The sequence below is a fragment of the Delphinapterus leucas genome, chromosome 4 (genome assembly GCF_059928025.1).
Source record: "Delphinapterus leucas isolate spDelLeu-1000000601 "Yukka" chromosome 4, BTC_Dleu_Yukka2, whole genome shotgun sequence".
In the NCBI taxonomy this organism is placed as follows: domain Eukaryota; kingdom Metazoa; phylum Chordata; class Mammalia; order Artiodactyla; family Monodontidae; genus Delphinapterus; species Delphinapterus leucas.
Window position 1 is genome coordinate 65,463,332 of NC_143132.1, and position 27,603 is coordinate 65,490,934.

At 44.3% G+C, this 27,603-nt stretch overlaps 1 protein-coding gene across 1 annotated transcript in view; it reads left to right on the forward strand.

Moving 5' to 3' along the window:
• The first annotated feature begins 2,082 nt into the window (after positions 1–2,082).
• ARHGAP31 (Rho GTPase activating protein 31) overlaps positions 2,083–27,603 on the forward strand; it is a 117,459-nt gene continuing 91,938 nt past the window's right edge. The window contains exon 1 of the mRNA XM_022559385.3: positions 2,083–2,865. Within this exon, the coding sequence (XP_022415093.2) occupies positions 2,766–2,865 (100 nt within the window). The 5' untranslated portion in view covers positions 2,083–2,765. The remainder of the gene's footprint in view (positions 2,866–27,603) is intronic.

The following is a 27,603-nucleotide window of genomic DNA, read 5'->3' on the forward strand; positions in this document are numbered from 1 at the left end:
TGATGAAGGGTATATAGGAATTCTTTGACTATTGTAAAAATTTTTATAAGCTGAAATTACTTCAACATAAAAAGTTAAAAGAATGTTTTTAAAGCTTTAGAAAGGTAATTCACAGGGCTTGACAACTTATCCATAATTTGTGCTTAGGGGCCTGGACCCAGGAAAAGAGCAACCCTTTAGCCTCTCTCCTTTGCTACCAAAATGATGAAATGCACTGTAGGTCAAATACGAAAGTCTTTGGTACAGTAAATTCCTAAATAAATAGTAATAGTAATAATTATAGTCTCATGTGGAGATGCTTCTCTATAAATAAAGGAACAAGTCATTATACTAAATACCCTACCAAATATTCTCCAAGTAGCTTACAAGACGCTTAGAAATTGCTGTCGTGGGAGTAGGAAACAGGGAGTCATTGACAGGTTCTGAGCAAAGCAGGCAAACAACAACAGCAATACTTCAGGAAGACTCAACAGGCCCTTAGTGCACAGGATGAAATGGGAAGAGACAGGACTCAGCAAACCCCACTAGGAGTTATTCTAATAATTTAGGAGTGAATGGTCCTCACTGAATGGGACTGCACGGAAGAAGCACAGAGGAGAGGCATTTTGAAGGACTCATCTGTCTGGGCGGGACTAGACTGGAGGTGGCGGCGGAGAGAAATGAGTCAGTGGTTACTTGAAGATGTCTTGCCAAGATAACTGGGGCAATGCCGTTGTCACCGAGAGACCAATGGAAAATAGAAGGAAGGAGAGACCATACACAGAGCTTGGGCCGCAAACTCCAGTGGGGAAGACGGGCACTGGGGGCTTCGAAACTGGAGGGCTCACTCTCTGAAGAAGGTGGTGCCGCCATGCGGGCTGCCACAGCTTGGCATCAGCGGTCCTTGCCATAAGGAAATGCCCTTTCGGTGTGACCAGATCTTCCATTTTTGCAAGAGAAGCCAGAAATCCCGATCTCTTATGTGAAAAATGTTAACTCTTTAATGTTGGCAATTTATTTAAAAAAATTTTAAAGCATGGCATGTACTAAACCAAACACATCTGTGAGCCAGATTTGGCAGGCACGCTATCACTTGTAAGCTCTGACAAAGAGAGAAGGTCAAGGGTCAAAGTTCATAAACTGTCTTGGTGATACATAGGGAGATGAGAGACTGTAAAGGGATTCAGTGACTAAAATACTATATACCTAAAGCTTTTTCCAGCCTTCTGAGCTGTATGAATGTCCTTACCCCTCAAGCCTATACATGGATTTGAATTTACCCAGGAAGTTTAATCTAATCCTAAAATGGTTAAATAACAAGAATTTGAGTGCTTATTGTGTGCTGAGTACACAGAAGTCAAATTAACTGGAGAAGAAAAAACATGCCCTCCTGAACACTTGAGACAAATTATGAAATAACCTGGGAGACTGCTTTCTCCACATTAGGTCAGAATATCAGAGTCACCTTAAATCTGAGACATCCCCCCCAGATCACTTCCATTTAGCAAACTTTGCAATAACGTCTGTGTGAACGTTTGTGTGTGTGTGTGTGTGTGTGTGCGCGCGCGCGCGTGCTTGAATCTCTAACCAGAAATCTAATTTCCTGAGCAGTGGTTACAAAGCGGCAGCCTCCATCCCTCCCTCAGCTTGGGAGGGGACCTGGCTGGGTTGGGGGTACCTGGGCGCCGGAAAGGAGGGTGGAAGGTTGGGAGTGGCCGGCTGAAAACCGCTCCCCGTCAGGTTTCTCCGCTGGAATCCCTGTTTTTGTTTCCGTCATTACTCTTTAAGTGTCTGTGTAGGAGCAGACAGGCACCGAAATAGAAAGTGTCAAAGAGATGATGACAATGACGATAAAAACAAGGCAGGCCACTTTTTTTCAGTCCCACCTAGCCCCCTCCATCCAGAAAGCCAGCGCGCCTCCTCCTGCTGTCTTCAAAGAGCCGTCGGTGGGGCAGGAAGCGGGCGGCTCGGGCTGCGGGTGCTCCTAGGAGAGCGGCGATTTCCTCCCGAGCTGCCCAGTTATCTCCAGAGTCGCAGAACAGCTCTCCGAAGAGCGCGTTCTCTCCCCCACCCCGTCCTCCTCAACCCACCCACCTACTTCCTCCGGCTCCATACACACACCAGCACGGAGCTGCCAAAAATTTCCACCCTCCACCCCCCTCCCTAGCTAACTTCCTTCCAGCATTTCCTGAGCTGGATGATCCTAGGATTTGTAAGACAGGAAAAAAAGGAAGGCGTGAGGGCGGGCGAGAGAGACAGGATGCTTGTTTTTCGTTCTACCAAAGCCGTCTGAAGACAGGACAGCGCGCGCCGGACAGAGGACCTACGGCAGCCCCCGGGCTGTCTCCGCGCCCCTGGCCGCCGCCGGCTTCCCCACGCTCTCGGCCACTCCCGGTCTTCTAGAAGACGGACCGGAGAGCTCGCCCTCCCTCCGAAGCGGAGGAGAACGCCCGAAGACACCGCGGGAGCCCGTGAAAGTCCCTGGGACTCCAAGTGAGGAAGTGACATTCCCAGCGCGCCGGCCCGCCGCTGCCAGCTCCACACGGCCTGCGGTACCGCGGCCCTGGAGGAGAGCGCCGTGGATTTCAGGCTCCGCGCCCGCGCCGGGCTCCGCGCCCCGCGGGCTCCATGCGCGCTGCCCCGGGCCCAGGCTCTTCCCCACGCCCATGCGGCCCCCCAGCGCCGCGCCGCAACCACTGATCTAACCTCCCCCGGAGACCATCGCAGGCGCGGTGCCAAGCAGCGGGGAGGGGAAGACGGAGGGGCAACCTCTTTGGGACTAACTCATGAAGAACAAGGGTGCCAAGCAGAAGCTGAAACGAAAGGGAGCCGCCAGCGCCTTTGGCTGTGACCTGACGGAGTATCTGGAAAGCTCAGGACAGGATGGTAAAGTGCCTTCGCCTCCCTCCCCCCCCTCCACGCCCCACCCCGCTTCTTTTTGTTTGAGAGAGAGAGAGAGGGACTCTCGTAGGGCGTGTTGCCTTCAATTCCCAAGTTAATGTATTCCAGGCCTGAGCGCTCACTGTGCTTTTTTTTTTTTTTTAAACATACATGATTCTTAAGGTGCGTAACGCTGCCACCCCCGACGGGCAGAGGTTGTGTCAGCCCTTACGTTTGTGTCACCCAAGCCATTAATGGGCGGTGCGCCGGTGCTGCTACACGTTTAACAGGCCACCTCTGGGGCTTGGGGGTGGGGGGCTTGAGAGGTCCTGTTCCTAAACTTTGGATGTCGGAGGGGAGGGAGGAGGCCTCGATCTGTGGTGTGGTGTTCAGTGGGATTCTCTGGGTACGTAATTATGACCGCCTTAGGTGTCCCTCCCGGGCTCTCCGATTTCATCCGCTCACATCTTTTTTTATTAATGTGCTGGAAGGCGGGGGTGCGGTGGATCCTGGCCGGGGGAGTGGTTGCACAAACATTTTCTGAATTTCTGAACTGATGCCAGATATATAGTAGCTCCCTCCCTCCCCTTCCCAACCCCTCAGACCCTCTACCTCCTCTTGGTTTTCAGATTAGCGTTTGGTGTGTCTGACAAGAAGAGTGTTGTAAAAAGGTCACAGGGCCTTGATTTTAAAATAGTTTAGGGTCTGTACATGAAAAGGAGAGCCTCTATGTTTTCAAGGTCGGATTGGGAAAAAAAAAGGGAATCCTCCAGGGTAGAGACAACTTATTAAACGTTTGTTGGGGGGGGGAGGGCGAAAGAAAACAATCTATAATACAGTACCAGCATTTGAAGTGAGAAGTTTTTAATCAAAGGAAAGTTGAGGAAATTGAGCATTAAATGACTGCTTTTGTTAAGGTTGACTGGCCCTGCACTTACCCGTGACAAAAAGGCCTTGTCTTCAGAAATTTCAGTGAGGGAGAAAAAAGTCCACTATATGGGCCTTGTGTTTATACATAGATAGATACAACAAAGGGGGGAAACTGAAGGGCTAACTGCAGAATAACTCTGCCTCCAGGAAAATAATCTCAAAAACTATTTGATTAGCTCATATCAAATGTGCATCTCAAAAACAGAGCAGTGCTTTTGTTTCTATTTCATTTTTTTAAGGACTTAGTACCACCTAGTAATTTGCAGTGGTGTGATATTCCTGTGGTGTCCTTGAGTTCAGGGGCTGCCATGTCATTAGGACAGATGGCTTAGTATTTTACAGCTTGGGGGACCACAGGTTTCAAAACTGCCTCTTTTGAAACTGGGACACAACTGAGTCAATTCATGTAATCCTCTCCAACAATCTGGAGAGGTAGATTTGAAATAACATCCTTAGGTTGAGTTTTTCTGAGTGTGAGAGAACTCCAACTATGCATCTTAATCACTACCCTCAGAAGATCAGAATGAAATGGTTCTCCTCCACCTGTTTTTGCAGGGGGCCTTCAGGTTCATGTCCATGTTCACTTATGAATGCTCGTGGATACCACCTTTCACCAAGTGGGTGCTCTTCTGGGCCCTCACTCCAAAGCTGAGAGTTGCATGGAGGTGCTTATCAGTCCTGACTCATTCATACAATGTCACAGATCCTAGGATGAGCAAGGAATCCTAGGGTTCTGTGAAGACTCCTCAAAGGCAGCTTTAAACGGTTCCTCTTTCACCTGATTTATATTTTGGGTTTTTATATATGTTTTGTTCAGGAAAAAAAAGAAAAGGGGCTACTCTTAAAGAAAAAAAAATTGAAACCAGCACCCCGTGCTCTTCCTGCCCTGGGGAGAAGGGAGGGAAGCCGGGAGAGGTAAAGTGACCGGCCTAAGGTCATACAGTCAATCATGAGGGACACAGAGGGCTCTGGCCCACTAGCCTCCTCTCCCCTCCCTGGCATCCTTATCTAGGCCAACATTCTCCTCTAATGATTTTTTTTTCCGTTAATTGAAAGCAGACAGCCCTGCCCCAGAATCAGCAAACTTTCAAGATTGACATACCTGAATAAAGTTCCTTTGAAACAGAAGGAAATTGACCCACTTAATGATCCATACACCATTATTGTGCCACGTAGGAATTAGGCAGGCATAATAAGCAGCTTATATAAATGAGAATAATTAGGATTTCTTTTTTCCCACATCTAAAACTAGTTAAGCAGTTGTCTCTTATTTTTCTTTTAGTGTAGCATCAATAAATAGAGTCAGTGCTAATGTTTTCTCTAAAACAATGTGTCCTCCTCATGGACTTTCTGAAACATGTATTAGTTAATAGACAAGGCCTGGACTCTGCCCCCAGGGAGGAAAAACTGACCTGGGTAGTGCCCCTTTGCTCACCACCTTGGAAGTTCAGCCCAGAATCCTGAGGGTGACAAGTCAGCATGGTAACTAGGATCTAGAAGGCTGGGGAGGGCCTCACAAGACTGACATCCCAGTTACTCAGCTTTGGAGGTCAAGGATAAAATGAGGCAGAAAAGTGGATTCAGGTCTGGGAACACAAGGGCAGAAGGAAAGAACAGAGATGTGGGGAATCCAAGAGAGCCCATGTGTTTGGGGGGGGGAGGGAAATCTCTGAGCTGGGGTACAAGGCAAAGCTGGTGACAATTAGCTGTGCTCAGACCACCTGAACATGAGGAATTTATACCCCCGGACTGAGCACAGAGGAAAAATGTCATCCACTTCTGCCAATTGCTGTAACCCAGTCCTGCTACCTTCAACTGGACAAATCTAATGAGGCAGGGTGACAAATAGGTGTTTAACTTAGCGCAGACGTTGCTCGGGGCCAGTGTTGTCCTTAATCTTTAGGAAGCTGATGAAAAGCAGAAACCTTTCCTTAGAAACACACACACACACACACACACACACACAAATCGTGTATACAGTTTCTTCAGGCAGCCACACAGATGCCATGTTCAGGCTCTGCTGTTGGTTGTCCCAAGCTGCACATAGGGTTGATACGAATGGCCAATTTCCCCCTTTTGCTTCTTTGGCCACTTTTCTGCAGGCTGGTGAGATCACCCAAGAATGGCATGAAGTTGCTCCTGGCCAAGTTAGCCAGTGTTTCTTTCCCTTCCCCTCCAGCATGGTGGCTGCTGCCCCAACCCCTAGCTCTCCCCTGGGAACCAGAGAACTTTCTCTTCCTGTCTGGAATAGAGGGAGAAGATCATCACTTCCTCACTGCTGCTGCTGAAAATAGTACAGCTTTCTTTTTCTTCTTTTTGACCACTGAATACGAAGACCCTTGCTTGCAGCTGTGTGATGAAAACCACATCATTGTGTCACCTGCAGTTGGGAGGCTGTGGATGAAGCCCCGTGAGGCCAGAGTGCATCCAAGAGCATTTCCTACCTCTCCCCTCTGAATCAAATGCTCTGGGTCTTCCCACAGTGCTTGAAAATGCTGGGGCCAGGGGTCAAGGGACCAGTAAGAGAGCATTACAGGAAAGCTATCTTCTGCCTCCGTGCTGGTCCCACTCTAAGGGCTGAGGACTTCCTCACCCTTCCCAACAGTCTCTGCCATTTGACTCACTCCCTGGTAAAAAGGGATAATTGTCCATGCAGTGGTTTGCCATGATGGTAGCACAATAGAATCACTTGGGGAGCATGAAAAAAAAGTTCATGTCCAGGCCCCCTCTCAGAACAATTAAATCAGAATCTCTTGGTGCCCAGGCATAGGTATGTTTTAAAAGCTTCCTAGAGGGCTTCCCTGGTGGCGCAGTGGTTGAGAGTCTGCCTGCCGATGCAGGGGACGCAGGTTCGTGCCCTGGTCCGGGAAGATCCCACATGCCGTGGAGCAGCTGGGCCTGTGAGCCATGGCCACTGAGCCTGCGTGTCCGGAGCCTGTGCTCCACAACAGAAGAGGCCACAACGGTGAGAGGCCCGCGTACCACAAAAAAAAAAAAAAAAGCTTCCTAGATGATTCTGGAATGCAGGAAGAGTTGAGAACCACTGCTTATAGTGCAGGGGTTTACAGATCATTTTCTCCCTGGATAAGCAGCCTTGACTATTCAGAATGTACCCTCTGAATGTTTGATAAGAACCTTATTCCTGAAGGTTTTTTTCTAGTTCTTATCAGGTTGAAAAGAAAAAATATATACGTATTTGAATCGAGGGATTACAAAAGGTTCATAACAAATAAACACCCATTACAAAATATAATTTTAAGCTTGATGAGAGTAAGATAGCCCCAGCATTTCAAAGAACAAGGATAAGGCAATGGGAACTTTGAGGCGTAGCTATTCTACATTTCTGAAGCTAAGTCATTCTCTCACTTTGTTTATTCGCTTATTTAAGAAACCAGTATAAGGCGCTGTGGAGGTACGGTGGTAGAGAAAGAAACAGGCACTCCAGACTCAAGAAATTTACAGTCTAAGGGATGTGAACAAACTTTCAGAAACCAATGGCTCAATTAAGCTTTGAAGTTAGCTGTCATGACTGAAGGAGAAAATGCAAAAGCTTTTATCTTCAATTAAATAGACAAAAAATCCAAACATAAACAGGAGCAAAGTGTTAGCGAGGAAGGTGAATATTTTTCTGTTCACGAGAAGATTTAACATTGAATGGCAGGGGCATCCTCTTTGGGTTAGTGGTCTCCTTCCCAGCGTCTTGCCTGGCATTGTTTTCACACCTTTCCTAGCTAATTCTTCATCCTTTGGGTCTCAGCTGCTTCTGGAAACCTTCCCTGATCCTCCCAAGTCAGGTGCCCCCTGCTGGGGGCTCCCATTAAGAGTTCTGGAAGCCTACAGCCTGGGGTAGAATCCTAACTTTGCCTGTTCCAGCTGAGTGACCCTGGAGCAAGTTACTTACCCCCTCTGGGTCTCACTTTCCTCATTTGTGAATTGAGGATAAGAGGACTGGTGTGAAGAGAAATGAGTTACTATGGGCAAAGCACTTAGCAGAGGGTATGCGTAAGGTAAGCTCTAAATGTAGCTGTTGTTATCATAACACCCTGGACTTGCCCTAGCATAACCACATACTATCCATGACTGAATGCATGAGGGCTCCGATGAAGCGAGTAAATGATATGGTCAGATGGGTTAATTAAGCACCAAGAGGGACAGGAAGCAGATTAGTTGTCCTGCTGAATGGAGAGTTCACGGAGGGATTTCCCAGAGCCTCTGGGGAGTGGACCATCAGTATACAGTGGTGGGAGAGCAAAATGTCAACCTGAAACTAAGGGGCCCTCAGAAAGATCTGAGAAAGGTACCCAGCCACTCCCGGACCTTCAGGGAACTGAAAAAGAAGTCAGGTCCTGGAGGTGGAGTTTGTGCAGACAGAACAGCCACCTCATGGGCTTGAGTTCAGAGGGGCATCCCCAGATCTGGGCTCCCACAGTGAAACAGGAAGAACTAAAAGGAGAATTAAGGCTTTTAAACCTGGAGCAAGCTGACTGATTGCATGAAGCCAAACTGTAACTGACTCTGCATGGTCTGGATATGGTAAACAACCCACCCAGAGGATGGAAACAGCCATTCCGCCTACCCACATCCCTCCCTCCTGCCCAGTCTCCAGACCTCTGCCAGGAGCCCCTTGAGGACAGGCATAGCCTCGCCCTTCTTCCACCCTTACCACCCCCACTGGCAGCTGCCCAGATGCCTTCCAGCCGCTGGAGGCCCAGGCCTTGGGACTGCTAAGGTAGCCCCAGACCTGCCCTAGAGCCCAGTGGACCATCTGCTGGGGCAGAGGGAAACAAGTTGGAACTGGGAACACATTTTCCCATAGATGATGCTCTAAGTGGTGGATAAGCTCCCCAATGCCATTAGAGCTGTAGTTTTTGATACATTCTTTTTATTTCCCCCCTTAATCCATTAGGCATCTGTGGGCTAGCCTGGAAACCTTTTCCTGTGGGAGTGGGGATGAGGGGAGAACACATTCTAAATTCCAGAAGCTGACTGACCAAGGCAATTCTGAAGCACTTGCTAGGGACCGATTGTTCCTGGGGGTCACCTCCCTGCAGAAAGTTTCCTGGGATTCCGTGGCAGAGGGTGGGAGAGGAGGACAGGGCTGAGAGGTCCAGGACTCAGTCTGGGGATAAGAAGTGCCCCCCAACTCCTCTTCCATTAGATATTGGAACAAAGTAGTGATAGACCCTCTGGTTGGGACTACCCAGTGCTTATTTCCTCCAGAACAGGCTAGTCAGTGTGAGCTGCCGGGCACCTCCTCCCCTCGCCCCCCCCCCCCCAACCTGCACCTTCTGGGTCTTAGGTCTCCACTTTCCTTGGTCTGGTTCCTTCACCCCAGTCTTGAGGCCCAGGAACATGGCGCTACTAGCTCTTTCGATTTTCTATTTTGTTTTCTTTTTCACTCATTGCTTGCCCTGTATTGAAGCCAAAGTGGCATTTACCCACTTGTCACACTTCAGATTTAATTTTCTTTTTGCTTACAGGTGCATTCCCACCTGATTTTCTGTTTCTCTCTATGCCCCAACACAAATGTCACCCTTCAGTTTACTAGGTTTTGGTGTTCCTCCCTCAAAGTTCTGTCCTTGAGTCCTGACTGAGGTGGAGCCACAGCCTGATGGAACTTTAGGTATCTAGATAGCAGCCCCCCACCGTCCCGCTAATCTTCCCCCCAGTATGCAATTTTAGGTAAGCCTTAAAATAAGGGACCCCTGAGAAAGCATGATGACTTCAAATCAGAAGAGACAGATACTGGTGCTAGATTTTTTAAGAGCAGCTTTTGATAGAGAAAGCTGAGAACATTAGGCTGCTAAAGGAAGGGGGAGGAAGGGGGTGTGTCTTGGAAGGAGAGAAGGGACCCAGAAATGAAAGCTGAGCCCCAAACCACACCTGCTTGTTATTTTTAATTGTAGAGTTACAGTCTGCATTCATTGCTTACTATGTGCCAGTCACTTTATACGTACAAAGTAATATTTTCGAAATCTGTAAGAATTGGGCATTTTTACCCTTTTTACAGAGGAGAAAACTGAGATCCAAGAGGTTAAATCACTTGCCAAGATTGCAGAGATAAGATAGGCAAGATTTAAATCCAGATCTAGTGTGACTCCCAAAGCCAAGCCTGTCTTAGGCACAGACACAATCTCCCAAAATAGCATATTTCATAATTTGACATTTATGTTACAGTTTTGTCAAAAGAAAAAAAGAACTAACCTGCAAAAAGTAGCCTTTTCTCCCTTGCGTTGTTCTTCCCCCAGCCTAGATGGAGAATAGTAATAATAACAGCTAACGTTTGCATAGCACTTCACTCTCTGTCAGGAGCTTTTCACACACACGTACTCTAACCCCACCTACTAACTTTCAAGTCCCCTACCTTTTCCTCCCAGGCCCCTCCCTGCCTACTGCAGCCACAATCCTCCTTCCCTCCTGGAACAGCACTTGCCTTAGAGTCAGAGGCACCCAGTTTGATCCTCATTCTACCTGATATTCTGTTTTCTCACTGGCTTTGTGTTTGCAAGTGGACGCTGAGCTCGGCTAAAGGCGGGTGGCCTTGGGCAGCTCATGCAGATTGGGTAGCTCGCTGGCCTCCCTGAAGCTAACACACAGCAGGTGATTGATGGACCCTGTTTCCTCCTCAGGAAGCCAGAGTTAGAGCCCTTCTAGGAAGCTAAGGACCTGGGACATTGCTGATATGCTGGAACAGCAGGAATCCAAGATTGTTCAAGGTTCCCCACAAGGGCGCATAGCTACTCCCATTTAGAAATGGACCCAGGCTTTGCACGGGGTGCCCCAGAAACACTGACTATCCCTAGTGCCTCACCAGTCACTCCTTGGTATGAATCACATTCTTGGCGGGGCCCCAGAACCAACTGAGTTTCTGGGATCGAGTCTCAGGCACTCTTTGTTCTAGTTCAAGCCTGGCTCATGCATACTATGCCCTGGTACCATGCCCATGGCCTGATGCTGACCCAGTATGCCTCTGGGGCCCCCCTCGCCGCCACCCCCCAGAGGGAGAGGGGTGAATGTCACCCTCCCCAAAAGCACCTTATACCAGCTCTTGCTGTTACAGACAGCAGAAAACAGTCTGACATAAAAAGTAGGAGGCTGGCAAACTAAATCTATAGCCTTCGTGAATTGAGCTAATTTGTGTAATTATGCATATTTCTTTCCCTGGCTCTTTTCATGGTTTTATTCAGAAACCATCTTGTATGGGGCTTTCAATTCAATGCAACAAATATTTAATGGGACTCCAATATGCTGGATACTCTGGGGTTTACAAAGATGCTCTCAAGTTGCTCTCAGCCTAGTGGGTTGCGTAAGACAGGAAAATAACCAAAAGAGTACCAAGAATGAAATGAGGGTTCTACAGAAGGTGCAAGCGGGAGATGCTAACATTCAAGGCAACCGAGTGAAAGAGAACTATGAGTGGATTGTTTGTAAGGGGGGAATAAATCAATAAAACAGTAAACATCATCTGACCCGTGAGGAATGACGGAGATACGGGGAGATAGAGTGGTTGGTTTCTTCAGACAGGAAACCACATGGTTTTGCCTGACGCTTGTAATTGGTCACACCCTCCTGAGCCCTGGGGGAGAAGATGCTTAAACTGTGGGAAAGGTAGTTGACAGTGACTTGTAATGGCCAGGCTTGGAGTGGGGGGACCTCCAAGCCTGCAACCCTTTTGGCTGCACCCTTGGCCGGGGTGACAGAAGCTGTCTTCAGTGGCAGGAGAGTGATCCTACTGTCGGGAGAAGGCACTGTAGCTGATCACAAGTGTGGCAGTTGGTCTGGCTGTGTCTGCGCCTGGCCCAAGAGCAGGGGAACGGGAGATTCTGTTAAAACATAAAACTTTTAAAATGATGTCAACTGACCACCCTAAGTATGTTTCTTGATTAAATCTACATGTGCATAAATGTGCAGCCTCAATCTCTCCCCACTGCATGTGGAAAGTTCTCTTTTGCCCCCCCATTTTATTTTATTGTTATTTTAAATTTTATTTACTTTTGGCTGTACCACACAGCTTGCGGGATCTCAGTTCCCCAACCAGGGATTGAACCTGGGCCATGACAGTGAAAGCTCGGAATCCTAACCACTAGGCCACCAGGGATCTTCCCCCTCCCCCATTTTATATATGAAAACCAACTCAGAAAGATTAAGCAACTTGCCTAACATCACCCAGCTAGGAACTGGGAGAACCAGAAGTCAAACCATGTCTGTCCGACATTAAATTCCGCTTTCCTAGCTTTGTCTCCTCTGGACCCAAACAGCTGCAGTCATGCCGGCAGTAAATCAGGGTCTGATATGCAGAGCTGCTTTTATCCATGCATTGCCAAGGTGATAAGTTCAGCAGGATTTAGTTCAACTTTAATAAAACTGCTGGCAATGGAGTTCCCATCCCCAGTTTTTCAAAGTCAAACGTTGAGGTTCCAAATGGCAGGATTCTAAACAGAGAGCATGCCCTGTTACCATAAGTAGCCCCTTCCACCACTGCTTTCCCATCTGTTTCCTGCATGTTGAGTATTATTGGGAAACAATGATGTCAACTCTTCCATATAAATCTACACCTCCCTATTGCCCCTCCCCTACAATGCATATTTTTGTTCTTCTTTCTGGCTTTTGTCTTGCTGTTCTGTTCTTTAAGGACTCACGCTTTTTGGCGTCAGTTGTTGGCTTTCTTTTTAATATGTTTTAGCTATTTAAGCTTCATATTGGAGTCCCATTAAATATTTGTTGCATTTAATTGAAGTGCACATGCTTCTCGGGTCCATATTTGGAAAATCCTTTGTTTGGCTAATAGCTAGAGTATGGGCCTGGTGTTAGTGGAGAGAAGCCATTTTGCTTTCTGGAAAAGCAAAGCTGGATGCAGGGCTCTGAATCCGGCTCAGAGCTGAGGGCACAAACCCCACTCGAGGGCTCTCAGGGGCTGCATTATAGCTGTTGGACCCTGGACACGGAGCCTGCAGCTGAAGGTCAGGAAAATATATCCATCCAGTATCCTGTTTTCCCTTACCCAAGCCTGACTCTCCAATGAGACTTGGTTTCCTCAGTTCCCCTTTTTTTACTGCTCCTAAAGTCAACTTGGTTTCAGAAAGGAAAGGGGGGAGGCTGTTCTGGGGGCAGGTGGGAGGGGAGAGTATGAGTTCTGAATTATGGGTCCAAGAGTTCTGGGCCTCTCTTTTTAAGGCTCTGGCAATGATACTCAAACTTTACTGGGCATCAGGATGACTAAAAATGGAGTGTTTACTTTTAAAATTTCATTTCATTTAATTTCAGAATTTGAGAAATATTGGTTAAATTTTAGTACACTTTAAGGAGTATTAGAAATACTCCTTAAGTTCCCATTTGGACTCCTTGAAACAAAATGGACATCTAATAAAAGTTTCAAATGGGCATTTGCATAGGTCCAGTAGTATCTGGGTCTGTGGAGAACACACGATCCCACAGAATGAGTTCTACAGTTTTTAGGGCTGCAAGCTGTAAAGTGCCATTGCAGGTCAGTATTTGAGGTCAGTCCCTCAGAGATTCTGCTCTTGGAGGTCTGAGATGGGGCCTAGGGATCTACATTTTGAAGATGAGCTCCAGGAGATTGTGATATCTTTGGCCTACTGATCTCACTTTGACTAGCTTGTAAAAAGAAGCAGCTAAGTGAAACCACATGATTTTTTTTTCGTTATAGTTTTTATATTGCCCCAAATTTCAACAGTGAACATGTATTTTTACTACTTAAATTGAGGGGGGGAAATCTTTTTAAATTATTATGGGAATGTGGCATCTTGATTCATTGAATTTTTCATAAAGCCCTTTTGTTCCCCTCCTTATTTAAAAACATAATCTTCATAAAGCCTGTTAGTTTGGTATCCTGCCTTAATAGATGCAGTTTAGTGAAATCAGTTAACCTCTCTGAGAAGCAGTGCCTGTGGCAAAGTGGCTAGTATGTGGCTTTTATGCTGATAGTCTGCCTTGGTTCAAATCTCAGCTCTACCCCATGCTAGCTGTGTGACCATGGACAAGCTACCAAACCTCTCTGTGCCGCAGTTTCCTCATCTATAAAGCGAGGATTATGAGAATAATAGTGCCTGTCACACAGGGTCATTATGAGGATTAAATAAACTAGCGCACTGCCTGGAATTTAGTTAACCTTCCATAAGTGTTAACTGTGGTTCTTATTTCCTTGGTGATTAGAAATCTTATCCTGTTTCAGCCTCATTACTCAGAATGTGGTTCCTGAGTAATGCTACAGACAAGGAAGCTGAGAAGCAGATGAGAACAAATATTCCAAGTCTCCCATATATCCCTAGGGGTTTCCTTCTTTCTGTTTTTTTCTTTAATTCTCTTATATACACATAATTATTTATTTTCTTTGGTTGAATGCATAAAAATGCTGGTTTTAAGATTCATATCTGTTGATATAGATTTCTGGGGTGGGAATGTGGTAAACTTTCTAAATTGTACATTTCTGTAGTAATCAGAAAAAGAAAACAATTTAAAAGCAAAACTGGAAAGAAATAAAATGAGGGTTATGGGTTCTGGCAAAAGGCTATAATCATAGTGACCGCCATCCAACCTTCTACTTTCCATCTGTATTTCAGGAGAGTTATAAATCTGGAAAATGAGTCTGTTTCTGTCATTGATGGAACAGTGGAAAGCCAGGGTTTTAGCTGGCCTGTATGACATTTCACATGTGCCTGTTTCTTTGCTCCACAATTGCATTTTGACAGTTGACTGAATGAGGTGTATCTGGCTCAATTTTAGGCCATATGAACAGCATCTTAGGCTGTAGAGGGTGTGGATCAAGGGATCCACCCTGCACTCTTCACAGGTTGAATCAGATAGGGAGTCTGTGTTCATTTCTCAGTGCTCCATTTGAAGCTGGAAGCTTATACACAGGAGTATATTGAGAAGGTGATCAGGATGGTGAAGTTTAGACCTTTATTACGTCTCATCTCCAACGACTGTCATGGTTTCCTAAATTGTCTCCTTCCTTGAGTAGAAAGAAAATGAGCTCCTTGAAGACTGACCTTTCTCTGTTCACCTGTGTGTTAGGTGTCTACGGGGCTGGTTCTCTTCTGGAGGCTCTCAGGAGGAATCTTTGCTCCCTCTGGCCCGTCCTCTTATGGCCTTCTGTCTGATCTCCTGCCTCTCTCTTATAAAGACCTTGTGACTACATGAGATAATTCAAAATAATCTCCTCATCTCAAGATCCTTAGTTTGGTCACATCTGCAAAATCCCCTTTAGCTATATGAGGCAACATTTACAGATGCCAGGAATAAGGACCTGGACACTTTTGAGGCACCATTACTCAACCTACCACAGTCTTGTTTCCCCCACAGCATATGGTTGGCTCCATAGATATTAATAATGTGAATGAAGGGAATAGGGTGGTGATTGTGAGAGTGGAGGAATAGATGGACATCAGCATTTACTAAGCAGTTTCCATGCACCAGGCACGGGGTCAGCTGGGACACAGGGATGAGCAGGCATTATCTGTCCCTGTAGGGGCTCACAATCCCATGCAGGGGATGGACACATCCTCTGCTGAGCCTCACACAAACCACAGGAGGAAGTGGATATCATCAGTTCTGACTCAGAGGAGCTAGATCTTCTACGATGAGTGGAATCTAAGTAGTCTCTGCCTGAAGGGGCGATATTGCAGACAGAGGGAACAATATAAGCAAAGGTGTCGAGGTGTAAAACAGTATGGCAGGATCAACATTCTGGAGAGGAGAACAAAGGGAACAAGGTTGAAGCCTGAGCCACCTACCTTCCTGGATGAGGTTTATAGTAAGTTCCAGATTGAGAAAGGAAGAAGAATCTCGAGCCACATTCAAAGCGTGTGTCCTTTTTGCTGTTTCTATTGTTGCTGTTGAGAAAAAATTGGACCCTAGTCTAGGAATAAACTTCCTTCAGGGGGAGGAAAAGTGAGGTGCCCCAAGCAGCTGTAACTCAGGCTTTCAGAGTTCATTTCTTCTATTTATTTTCCATCTTAGGAAATTTCATTTCTCTCTGTCTTATGGATGATAACCAGAGTGATGTTTAACATTTCAAATCCACGTTTTACTGGAGGTGAAAATTTTTGTAACATTCGTTCCCACCTGCCTCCCGCTCACATTTCTACTCCATCCCATCTCTTTTTCCCTCCAGCTTTCTCTTCATCCTGTCATCCCCCAATTTAAGAAACCACAGAGCAGATATCAGACCTATTGTTCTTGCCAGTTCTACTCCCAGGTGCCCTTTTGAGCTTGGCCCCGTGTGCTCCCATTCCACTCTGGGCTGACTGGCCCCACCTCAGAGCGGTCTTCCCTCCCCACCGGCCTAGGTCCCATCTCGGAGGAGACCTCAGGGTCCCTTGGAGGTGGGACTCCCTGTCTTGTGCCCGCCTTGCCCTTGCCAAATTCCAGAACTCCAAGAACTAAAAATACTTCAGTTTTTGCTTCTCCTGCTGGCAGGCACTCAAACTGATTGTGTCCCTTGTGACTGAATAGCAGAGGCCCAGAAGGGAGTGAGACTGGCAGCATGGTCAGCCGCTGCCTGAGGGGGCAACAGGGGCTTGTGTTCACTGCGGACAACGGGCATCTCTCTTCCCCCTTCACTGGGGTAACTCCTCTAGCGGTGCTCTGCCATCCCTTGGCTCCTGAGTAGGAATGGCAGGGGTCATAAAAAAATGCAGGATGCGATTTTAATGAGCAATAAATACCTGCTACAGGTGTGAACCATCCTCTACTCTTGTAAAATTGTAAAAGTAATTGTTAAAAAGAAATCCAAACGATACAGAGATTTATAAAGTACAAAGTCCCTTCTCACATCCTTGCAGTCCCATTTGCCAGTTCACAGTCTGGGCTGGATTCATTGAGACCAGTTCTGTCACGAGAACTTTCCCACTGAGGGAAATATGCTCTATCTACACTATCCAGTATGGCAGCCACTGCCGCATCTGGCTGTTAGCACTTGAATGTGGCTAGTGCTACCGAGGAACTGAACGTTAACTTTTAATTAATTTAAATTTATGTAGCAACATGTGGCTCACAACTACTGCATCAAACAACACAGAGACCTTTCTCTGTGTATGTACTAAAAAATACACATATTGAATGATTCTCTGTTTTTTTCCCCCATAAAGTTAAAGTTACAACATACATATGTTCTGAAATATGCTGTTTTAAATAACAATAGATCTTGGAGAATGATCCATTTTTGTAAGTATAGTTCGATCTCACTCTTTTTAATTACTGCCTGAGATTCTGCTGAATGGATGGTTTTTTAAGTTAATTTTTTTTAAAAAATCAGGTATTACGTTCCTGTGGTTCAAATTGTAAAAGAATTTAAAAGGTATAGCAAAAAATCTCCCTCCTATTCCTGTCCTCATCCTCCCTGTTCCTCACCTGGGAAGGAACTAGTGTTAATTTTGTTGGAAATCTTTCATAGATATTCTGTGCATGTACAAGCAAATATATATATACTTTTAATAAAATACCATAATTTATTTTTTTATTGTAGTTGATTTACATTATTGTGTTGATTACTGCTGTACAGCAAAGTGATTCAGTTATACATATATATATATACATTCATTTTTTATGTGTGTGTGTATATATATTCTTTTTTTAAATAAATTTATTTATTTTTGGCTGCATTGGGTCTTCGTTGCTGCATGCAGGCTTTCTCTAGTTGTAGCAAGCGAGGGCTACTCCTCGTTATGGTGCGCAGGCTTCTCATTGCAGCGGCTTCTCTTGTTGCAGAGCATGGGCTTTAGGCGTGCAGGCTCAGTAGTTGTGGCGCACAGACTTTGTTGCTCCACGGCATGTGGGATCTTCCCGGACCAGGGCTTGAACCCGGTGCAGGCGGATTCTTAACCACTGCACCACCAGGGAGGTCCCTATACATTCTTTTTTTAATATTCTTTTCCATTACGGTTTATCATAGGATATTGAATATAGTTCCCTGTGCTATACAAGAGGACCTTGTTGCTTATCCATTCTATATCTAAAAGGTTACATCTGCTCACCCCAACCTCCCACTCCATCCCTCCCTCAATCCCCTCCCCCTTGGCAACCACCAGTCTGTTCTCTGCATCTGTGAGTCTGTTTCTGTTTCATAGACAGGTTCATTTGTGTCATATTTGGGATTCCACATATATGTGATATCATTAAAATACCATAGTTTATTTAACCATTTCTTTATATAGAAATCTTCCTCTTTTTTACAAGTTCCTAGAAAGCTTCTCTTATTGTCTAAATACTGTTCAGTTGATTTAGCATTTATTGAGTGTGTTGTATGGGCCATGCATCATTTTCGTTGACAACTTCTATTATCTGTTACTTATTGAATAGTAATACTGCTTCCCTTTGCTTATGATGAGGGTAGAATTTCCTAGCTCACTTACTTCTTATTATACCTTAAACTTATTTTCCAGTCTTCCTGAGGGATGTTGGTTAGTCAGCCCATATTCTGTCTGTGTGGAGTCCAGGCCCCGGGTTAAGGCTGAGGCTGGGAGCAGGGACCAGTAAGAAGCTATTTGCTGGCATATCCATGGCATCTTGATCACAGTGCTCTGGTCATCTGAGCCAACCTGGCCCAGACCATAGAGACCCAGGAAGAGCAGCAAAAGCAGGTGAAATGGAGGTGGCAGCCTAAACAGGAAAAGTATCCTAAAGTTGATCATACATATATTTTGCAGAAACTGAAGCCAGAGTGTATCTTAAAGTAGGATTGAAATTAGTTACGATCATAGATTCTTACAGTGGCCAAAAGGAGAATGTCTTGATGAGAGCTTGTCACCAACGTCACTCACTAAACCCTTCAATGGCTTCCCAATGCCCTCGAGACAAACATCAACTCCATAAATACCAACAAGGTTTACCAGCCCATCACACTCAGACACCTGCATCCTCTGTGGCCTCAATGGACACCACCTCCCCACCTGAGCAGGTCCCCTGGCCACGTTGTACTTCTCGTGGTTCCTCGAAAGTGCCGTGCTCCCCTCGCCTCCCCGTGTTTGTACATGCTCCACCCTCCGTGTAGAACACTCTCCCTGTCTCTCTTTTTAGCTCCACCACCTCAGTCTTGCCAACTCCAACCCATCTTCTGGGTCTCTGCTTGGATGTCTCGTCCTCCAGGATGCCTTCCCTGATCCCTCTGAGGAGGGGTTAGGGGCCCTTCCTGTGTGCTCCCATTGTACCCTGTACTGAATGTACCACTCTCACCCCCACCCTGTTCTTGCCTCATTCTAGACTCTAGCTGACCCTGGACCAACGCTGTGAGATCAGGAACCATGTCCCCTGGTTTATCAGTTTACCACTGGCGCCTAGCATAACGCTCACAGATATGTGTTGAATGAGTGGATGGACCCAGGGAAGGGCAGTGCTGTCTTGGGTGTGTGTGGTGGTGGGGTGGGGATGGAGGGTGTGTTCTGCATGAGTATTTTGCACATGTGTGTGCATCTGTCATGTGACTGTGTTTCAATGGGGAGACTGTGGAGGTGGAGGAGAAGCTGGGTGAGCTCTGGTGAAGCACTGGTGGAGCTTAGGGAGTCTTCATTTGGCAAATGATCAACATCTGGTTTTGGGCAAGTCATCCCACTCCCTGAATCTCAGTTTCTTCACCTAAAAGACAGGAATGAGAATTTGATGAGATAATATATGGAAGAGGGCTTTTAAAATGGAAAATAAATACTGTACTGATGCTACACTTTAGACACTAGTGCTCAGAAAGGGCTGAATGGCCCCAAAGGCTGTACTTACTGATACGCTGTGAATCTGATGCCTCCTTGTAGATATCACTCACTGCCATACTGGAAGGAAATCAGGAGAGCTGTTTCCCTTATGTGACCCTCCCACACAGCCTTGTGCCTCCCCCAGCCCTTCCAGCTTCAACCATCTGCTCCCAGCAGAGGGTCTTCAGGGTCTTGAAATAGGTCATGCAGGTGCACAGCTGGGGCTCCAGTGGCACCCCGTTCACTCAGTACCAGGATCCTCCGGTACCAAGGCAAACACAGAGATAAGTGAACCGGAAGCTAAATCATCATGTTCGAGCTGAAAGAATCTTAGGAAGTCTATCTATCCAAACCTCTCATTTAACACATGGAGAACCTGGGGCCCTGGAGAGTACAGTTGCTTGCCCAAAAAGATGCAGCTGGTCCAGTGAGGTTTTCTGGCTGCTCATTGGTGTTGGCCAGAAGTCATGGGTCAGCGTGTTTCTCAGAACCAACCAGCATCAGGGATCCCTGAGACAGGAGAAGAGGCTCAGATGACGATGCCTTTAGGAGAGAAGGAGGATTCATAAGACTACCTCACAGCTTGAGGAAAATATCCTTTATTATATAGCTGATTAAAAGGATGACATATATTTACTGGCACAGAAAAATGTCCAACGATATTTAAGTAAACGAGTTTACAAAACAACACCTAAAGTATACGTAATTCCATTTTGGTAACAATACATGTAAGAAAAATTCTGGAGGGATATGCTCAAAACGTTAACAATGGCTTTCTTTGGATGGATCCTTTTCTCTTTCTTCTGTATACTTTGCTGTGTTGCTACAGTCTGAATTTTTTTTTTTAATGATGAACATGTATGTTTATACTTTAAAAAAACAATAAGGTATTTTCATTTTTGTAAAAGCATACATATTCTCTAAATTTCAACTTTCTTTACTCTGGTTTTGTGTTCATCAGACACCTTTTGTCATCTGTAGCTTGCTCTCCTATGCAAGAGGCTCCATCTATATACAGCCTAGACCCAATTGTGAATTCCTATAAAAAATGATGACATTGCCATTTGACTTTACAAAGTCATCCCCTCAGAACTTGGTTGCAGAGGACAGATCACTCTCAGATGAACCTGCCAAATTCAGGCTCTGATTCTGCCAAGAAGACAAAGACCCTCCTACCTGTGATGACTCCATGGAGGCCCATGCACACACCTCTCGAGTCCCTCCCTAAACATCAGCTGGACCTACAGTCCTCATGGCCACTGCTTGGGGTTCAGGGTAAAGCAGTCTTGGAAACCTTTGGCATCGCATCCCTGAAGCCCCAACGTAGGGAGAGAGCTTTGGTTTGAGGTTGTGCAAAAGCATGGCTGGCTGGCTGGCTCCTCTGGCCACTAGCTGACACTCATAAGAGACTTGCATGATACCAACAGAGTGTGAGATACATTTTTGGGGGGTTTGTAAAAGTGAGGTCCAAGCTTCTAGAAGGACAGAGAACCTGCCAAGACTGCAGGGGACTGAGGGTTGGGGAGTAACAAACCCTTAGATGGCACCTTACAGAGTGCTTGCACCAAATCATCTCTTTGTGCTTCACAGTCCTGTGAGTTAGATGAAGCAGGTCATCATTACACCTGCTGCATAACGAGGACACTGCTGTTCCCAAAAGACACAAAACTAATCATGCCAAATCTGTGGCCTTTACTTACTACTCACTAGGATACAAGATTTATGTACATCGTGTTCATGTTTAAAGCTCTGGATTGGGAATCAGAAGACCTAGGTATTTGCCATGTGACCTTGTGAGATTCCCTTCATCTTTCTGAACCTTAGCTTCCTCATCTGTAAAATGGGGTTAATAATACCTGTCTAGCTTGCCTCATGGGGTGGGGATCTGACAAGACAATGGACATGAAAATAGTGTGCTTTGAAAATAGTGAATTGCTAAAGGATTATAAAGTATGACTAATTTCCCAGTGTGGTACTGAGGGATATGTGTTTGAGTAACTTTTGCTAAAGAGAACTGTTATTTTAGGACTGGATAAACTTAATACAGTCCACAACGATCCAATAACCCCCAGCCAGCTCCCTAGGAACCCAAACCTTCTATTTTCACACCCCCTGTCCCGCTTCGGGTAGATTCTCTGCTTTGAAGATAAGTAATCAGGTTTCCAGGAAAAGAGAGGCATCCCTGACCAACTGCTTCTTCTCTCCAAATCCCCTGGGTTGGAGTGGACTTGAGTTAGGGGCTCTTCCTGAAATAGTTGCTTGGGGGACCATACTTTAATCCTAAGAGACTGAGCTTGCCTGCTTATTTTGAGGGCTATTTAAGTACAAATAACTTTAAATCTGTGCTATGGAATTGGGAGATTGGAATTCACATATATACACTATTGATACCATGTATAAAATAGATAACTAATGAGAACCTACCGTATAGCACAGGGAACTCTACTCACTGCTCTGTGGTGACCTAAATGGGAAGGAAATCCAAAAAAGAGAGGATATAAGTATATGTATAGCTGATTCACCTTGCTGTACAGTAGAAACTAACACAACATTGTAAGCGACTATACTCCAGTAAAAATTAATTATTTTTTAAAAATCTGTGCTATGCTTTGCTTATAGCAGGGGCCACTAGAGAGGCCTGAAGGGAGGGCTCTGGGGTCTCCCCACCTTGCTTAAGCCAGAACACTCTGCCTTCTTCAGCGCTCTTTGTTTTATGCTTCAGGGTGAAATTTATCTGAACAAAGCACTTCAGGCTTAGAAGAAAAGTCTGAAAACCACTACTACTTAAATCTGCAAATCAGCAAAACTTTTTTGTCTCATGGTCACCCACCCAGCCAACTATTTATCTCCCATGGCCCCTCCTGACCTCACTAATACCTCCTCTCTGAGATCTGCTGCCCTTAGGTTTGCCCTGGAACCTTTCCTCTGGGCAGTCCAGGTGTTGTGTTGTGTCTTGTTTTGTTTGGAGATAAGACATTTCACAGAGCCTGCAGAATAGACATGCAAAGTCAGTTCTGGGGGTGAGGGAGGGGGGAGACTGCCCTGATATGTAACACACTGTTTTGTGTTTTACATGATGTGAGAAGGTTCCATTTTCAATGGAAACAGTAAAGAAATGAAGCAGAGCTGAAGGGCTGGCCTTAATGCCACTTCTCTAAATTTCTATGAATAGTTCCTGGCCTTTTCGCCATTGTGGATGTAAATGTGTCTATGTGAACACTGGCAACAAAGAATAATTTCTGAGAGGAAAAAAGAAAGGAAGGGGGATAGGAAGGAAGAATGGAATTGGAAGTTGGTACAGAAAAGGAACTTTAGAATTTTTGAAGCAGCCAACCTAGGTTGAAGTCCTGCCTTTGCTAATGATGTTTTGTGTGACGTGGGGTTAAGTACTCCATGTGACATTCATGGAGTAACATATATATGCTTTATGAGGATAAAAATATTTGTTTTATAGACCTCACAGGGATGTTATGAGGATCGGCTGAAACTGTGAATAGGAAGGGGACTTTCAGATTTCAGTTAAGAGGCCATTGTTGTTCCCCAGCTGAAGACCGTCATCATTTTTTTTTTTTTCACTGTTCTTTGAACAGATGGTTTCAAGGATTAGGGTCTTTCCCTCTTTCATTTTAATTTTGGAGCTTTGAAACTAAACCCAGCTGTGTCTACAGTTTTTCAAATGCTAGGTCTCAACGGTTTTTCACCAGGTAGAATTTAAAACTGATATAAACGACCTCCATTGGAACTCTTGAATAATAACTATTGTGATAAGAATAATTTACAGATAACACTATTGACAGAGGGGTTATACTCTAATCTTTTAAAAAAAATCATCTAATAATTTGAATTTTGCTCTGAATGTAACTTTTCTACTCTGCAAATGCAAGTATGCTTGGTTTTTCATGAACTTCACTCACATTATTTAGAAAAATGAGGTATTTTTTCTTATTGATCAACTAATTTAATTTAGTTTCACAGAGCCTAAAGAAATGACACTGTCCTTGTTTCTTGCCTAACGTAGCAAATTTCCAAATGATATAGATTATTTACATATTTTATTTAGACTTCCTAAGACAGCTAGGACTTTTTTACACTTGTGTACTCTTAATTGAATGCTGTGGAATCAGTCTCTCATTTATGATTTATTTTGAGTTAAACATTCAAATCTCTGTCTAAAAATTTAAAAACTAAGCTCAGCTAGTTTTGTGGAATGTAGTAATAATTCAATGAGCAAATATTTCTGGGAAAAAAAAAATTGAGAAGTAATGAAAACAAGCTAAACTACATTCCAGTATTGGATGGACATCCATCTCTTGGTCCAACAACATGCCCATTTTTGTTTTGTTTTGTTTTTTTTACGTACAGGTCACATTGCTCCCAAAAAAATGCCTTTCAAAATAAGCGATGCTGCTGATCTAGTCTATCTTGGGATTCATTGTTAAAAAATTCTTCACTTCTGCTGCCTTCTTTCGGGCAATACCAAACAAACATTAACAACTGTGGAGCAGATGTTCTAACTGAAGAAGATTCCAAAGCTGGGCTCAGACATATCCCCAACCAGAACAAGACACCAACCACAGAGATTAATCTTCTGGTATGGGTGTTATGAGATAAAAGCACCTTCTGGATTTCATCACATATTTTTATAAAACAGTCTAGAGGGTTTTTGTTTGTTTGTGTGTTTTAGGACAAGGTGAAAAAGTTCTTCCATTTTGTGAGCCCAAGTGTCATATAAATGCTTATGTTTGGTGTTTGGATTTTAGGCAAAGTAAACAGAAGTGCTTTCTGTTCCGCTATTATAATTTTTTAATAAGATGATTTCTCTACTGCTTTTTTTTTTGATGGAAGATATTAAGAAATCACTGTACCTTGTAGCATAAGACTTTTTAAGACGCTAAATTTCACTGCATTCCATGAGTTGCAGGATATCAAACAAGACAGTTCCCACCTTCCATCTAGGTACCCATACAAAGTCTTATGCAACCCAAACATCGTGCTCCCTATTTCTTCATTTAACCAACAATTGTTTGTAGAAATCCTACCATTGTCCTAGTGCTGAAACATCCTATCTCCTGGCTCTAGTTAGCCTTTAACTGTGAAAGTTTGAAAAGAACCATAATTGGTTCTTCCTGCCCACTCTAAGCTATTCCAGTGAATGGAAATAGAGTGATAAAGTTGGGGAGGCTGGAGGGTGATGATGTAGGGGAGATTAGAGTGTTGTTAGGGGAAGACAGCGAATCCACGAAGGTCCAGATTCTAGCCCTCAACTGAGTGGGTCCTCCCACCTCATTAGGTGGGGGCGAGGGGGAGTGAGAAATAATCCACACACGTTGAGAACAGCAAGAGAGGTGAGATCCGCAAGGGATCTCCCCTGGTAGGGGAAGAATCAAGGGAGGGGAATTGGAATCACCCAAGACATCATTAAGCCCAAACAGAGAGCTTTCTGTGTATGGTTTGGTAAATTCCGTGTTCACCACCCAGGGAATCCTAGATTTCAATCCCAGAACAAGAGCTTTGCCTTCTACCTAACATAGTTTCAACATAATTTCAGCTCCATCAGTTGTTTTCATACAGTATCTAGTGTTAGAGTATGTGCAGGATACTTCAGTTTTCTTCGTTCTACCAGATCCTCACACAAAACCAAAGGAAACCTGCTTTTATTAATTAGTGTATATTTTCACTGCTGCATAAGGATCTCAGGAACACACAGCATGTAGATATGAGGCTTTCTTGGTTTTCTCCCATTCCCCTCCCTGTGTAAAAGGAATGGGCTCCAAATAAGGGAGCCCATTTTGTTAAACCTTTGTTTAAGCATTTCTCAATCCATAATCAACTGCTTGAGCTGAGATACAAAATGCTGCTGTCAACAGTCTTGGACTCAACAGGAACACGTCGAGTTCATTTTGCACATCTAATCTCCGTGATTAGAAAATATTCTCCTGATAAGTACATTTATTATAAAAGAACTTTTCATGGTGCCATTTTCAAGGTGCCAAACCTTACCGTTTACTCCCTTATCTCCTTTCCTAAGTAATTATGTTTATGAATGTATTCTTTCCTTTGCCATTAAGAGTTGTATTCCGATCTTGTTCCCTTCCGCCCATGAATCAGCATGTCCTTGCCAATCAGGAATCAGCTGCGATCGCATCATTTCCTTTTTGTGTATTCTTATACTCAGACATTTGCCCCTCCTCTGGCCCATCGCAGGCATGTCCTTCCCTTTCATTAATGTATTGGATGCGTAAAAATTGCCCATCCCCAAACCCTACCACACTGTTGGTGGGAATGTAAGTTGATGCAGCCACTATGGAAAACAGTGTGGAGTTCCTCAGAAAACTAAAAATAGAGTTACCATATGATTCAGCAACCCCACTCCTGGGCATATACCTGGACAAAACCATAATTCAAAAAGATACATGCACCCCCATGCTCACAGCAGCACTATTCACAATAGGCAAAACATGGAAACAACCGAAATGACCATTAACAGATGAATGGATAAATGAGATATGTTATATATAGACAGTGGAATACTCAGCCATAAAAAAGAACGAAATAATGCAATTTGCAGCAACATGGATGCAACTAGAGATCATCATCCAGAAAGAGAAAGACAAATACCATATGATATCATTTATATGTGGAATCTAAAATATGGCACAAATGAATCTATCTGTTGGGTTGGCCAAAAAGTTCATTCGGGTTTTTCTGTAAGATGTTATGGAAAAACCCGAACTTTTTGGTCAACCCAGTACAAAACAGAAACAGACTCACAGACATAGAGAGCAGACTTGTGGTTGCCAAGGGGGAGGGGATGGGGAAGGGAAGGACTGGGAGTTTGGGATTAGCAGATGTAAACTATTCTATATAGGATGGATAAACAACAAGGCCCTACTGTCTAGCACAGGGAACTATATTCAATATCCTGTGATAAACCACAATGGAAAAGAATATGAAAAAAAGAACGTCAATATGTGTCACTCTGCTGCACAGTAGAGATTGGCTGAGCATTGTAAATCAACTATGTTTCAATAAAAAAATTTTTTTTTAATTACTCATCCCCTTTAACTCCCACATACCCTTTAAATTGTGGAAAATCTTTCAGTTAATGGGAAAATTGCTCAAGTACCTCTTTTCTTCTTTCACCCAGGACTGGTGACTTCCTTTATATATATATATACACACACACACACACACACACACGAATGAAATTGCTACTGAATATATATTTATATCTTTAAGAATATATATCCATAAAACATACATTATATATGTAAAGTTTTTGAAATAAATATCTCAATATTTTAATTAATGATACATGCTTATCCCCATTGTACAGAAATTAGAAAATACGTGTTTTAGAAAGAAAAAAGTACTTGGGTTAATCCTACCACAGAAAGATATAATTTATTTCCAGGATTTTTTTTTCTATGTATATTTTCCACATAATTGTGATTACATCGCATATATCTAATGATGGGTCTTACTTTTCTCCCTTAGCATTACAACCTAAGTCTTTATTCTAGTCATCAAACTGTACTTTTAACATTATTTTAAGGCTCTGTAATATTTTATCATGTAAATGTACCAGTTTATTTACTCCTCCCCATTATTGGACATTTAGATTACATATTTTTTAATATTATAAAGAAGGCGACAGTGACTATTTTGAGGCATATGGCTCTTTGTTTATGTTATAATATTTCTTTGGAAGAGATTCCTAGAAGTATAATTACTGGATTAAAAGGTGTATAATTAGTCAGGACTTTTTTGGTTGGGAGCGAAGGAACTCAAACTACTAAGAAAAAAAGGGGCTGGTGGTTATTGATTCATATATGTAAACCTGAGCAAAAGCAAGGGTAGGGGCTGGGGGGCTGGCTTCAGGAAGCTGGAGGCTGAGGCTGGAATTGTAGCTTTCTGATTTTTTCTTTGCCTCTGGAATGGCATAATAGCATTTAGCTTACAGAGATAAGTGAAAACAGATATAATGCAATTCAAGTTCCTAACCCACAGTGACAACCCTGCACCATCTTACATCTTTTTTTTAGAGCCAAGATTTTATCAACTTGCCTTGCGTGGTGGTTTAGCTTTCACCCATCACTCCTCCTGGCACCTT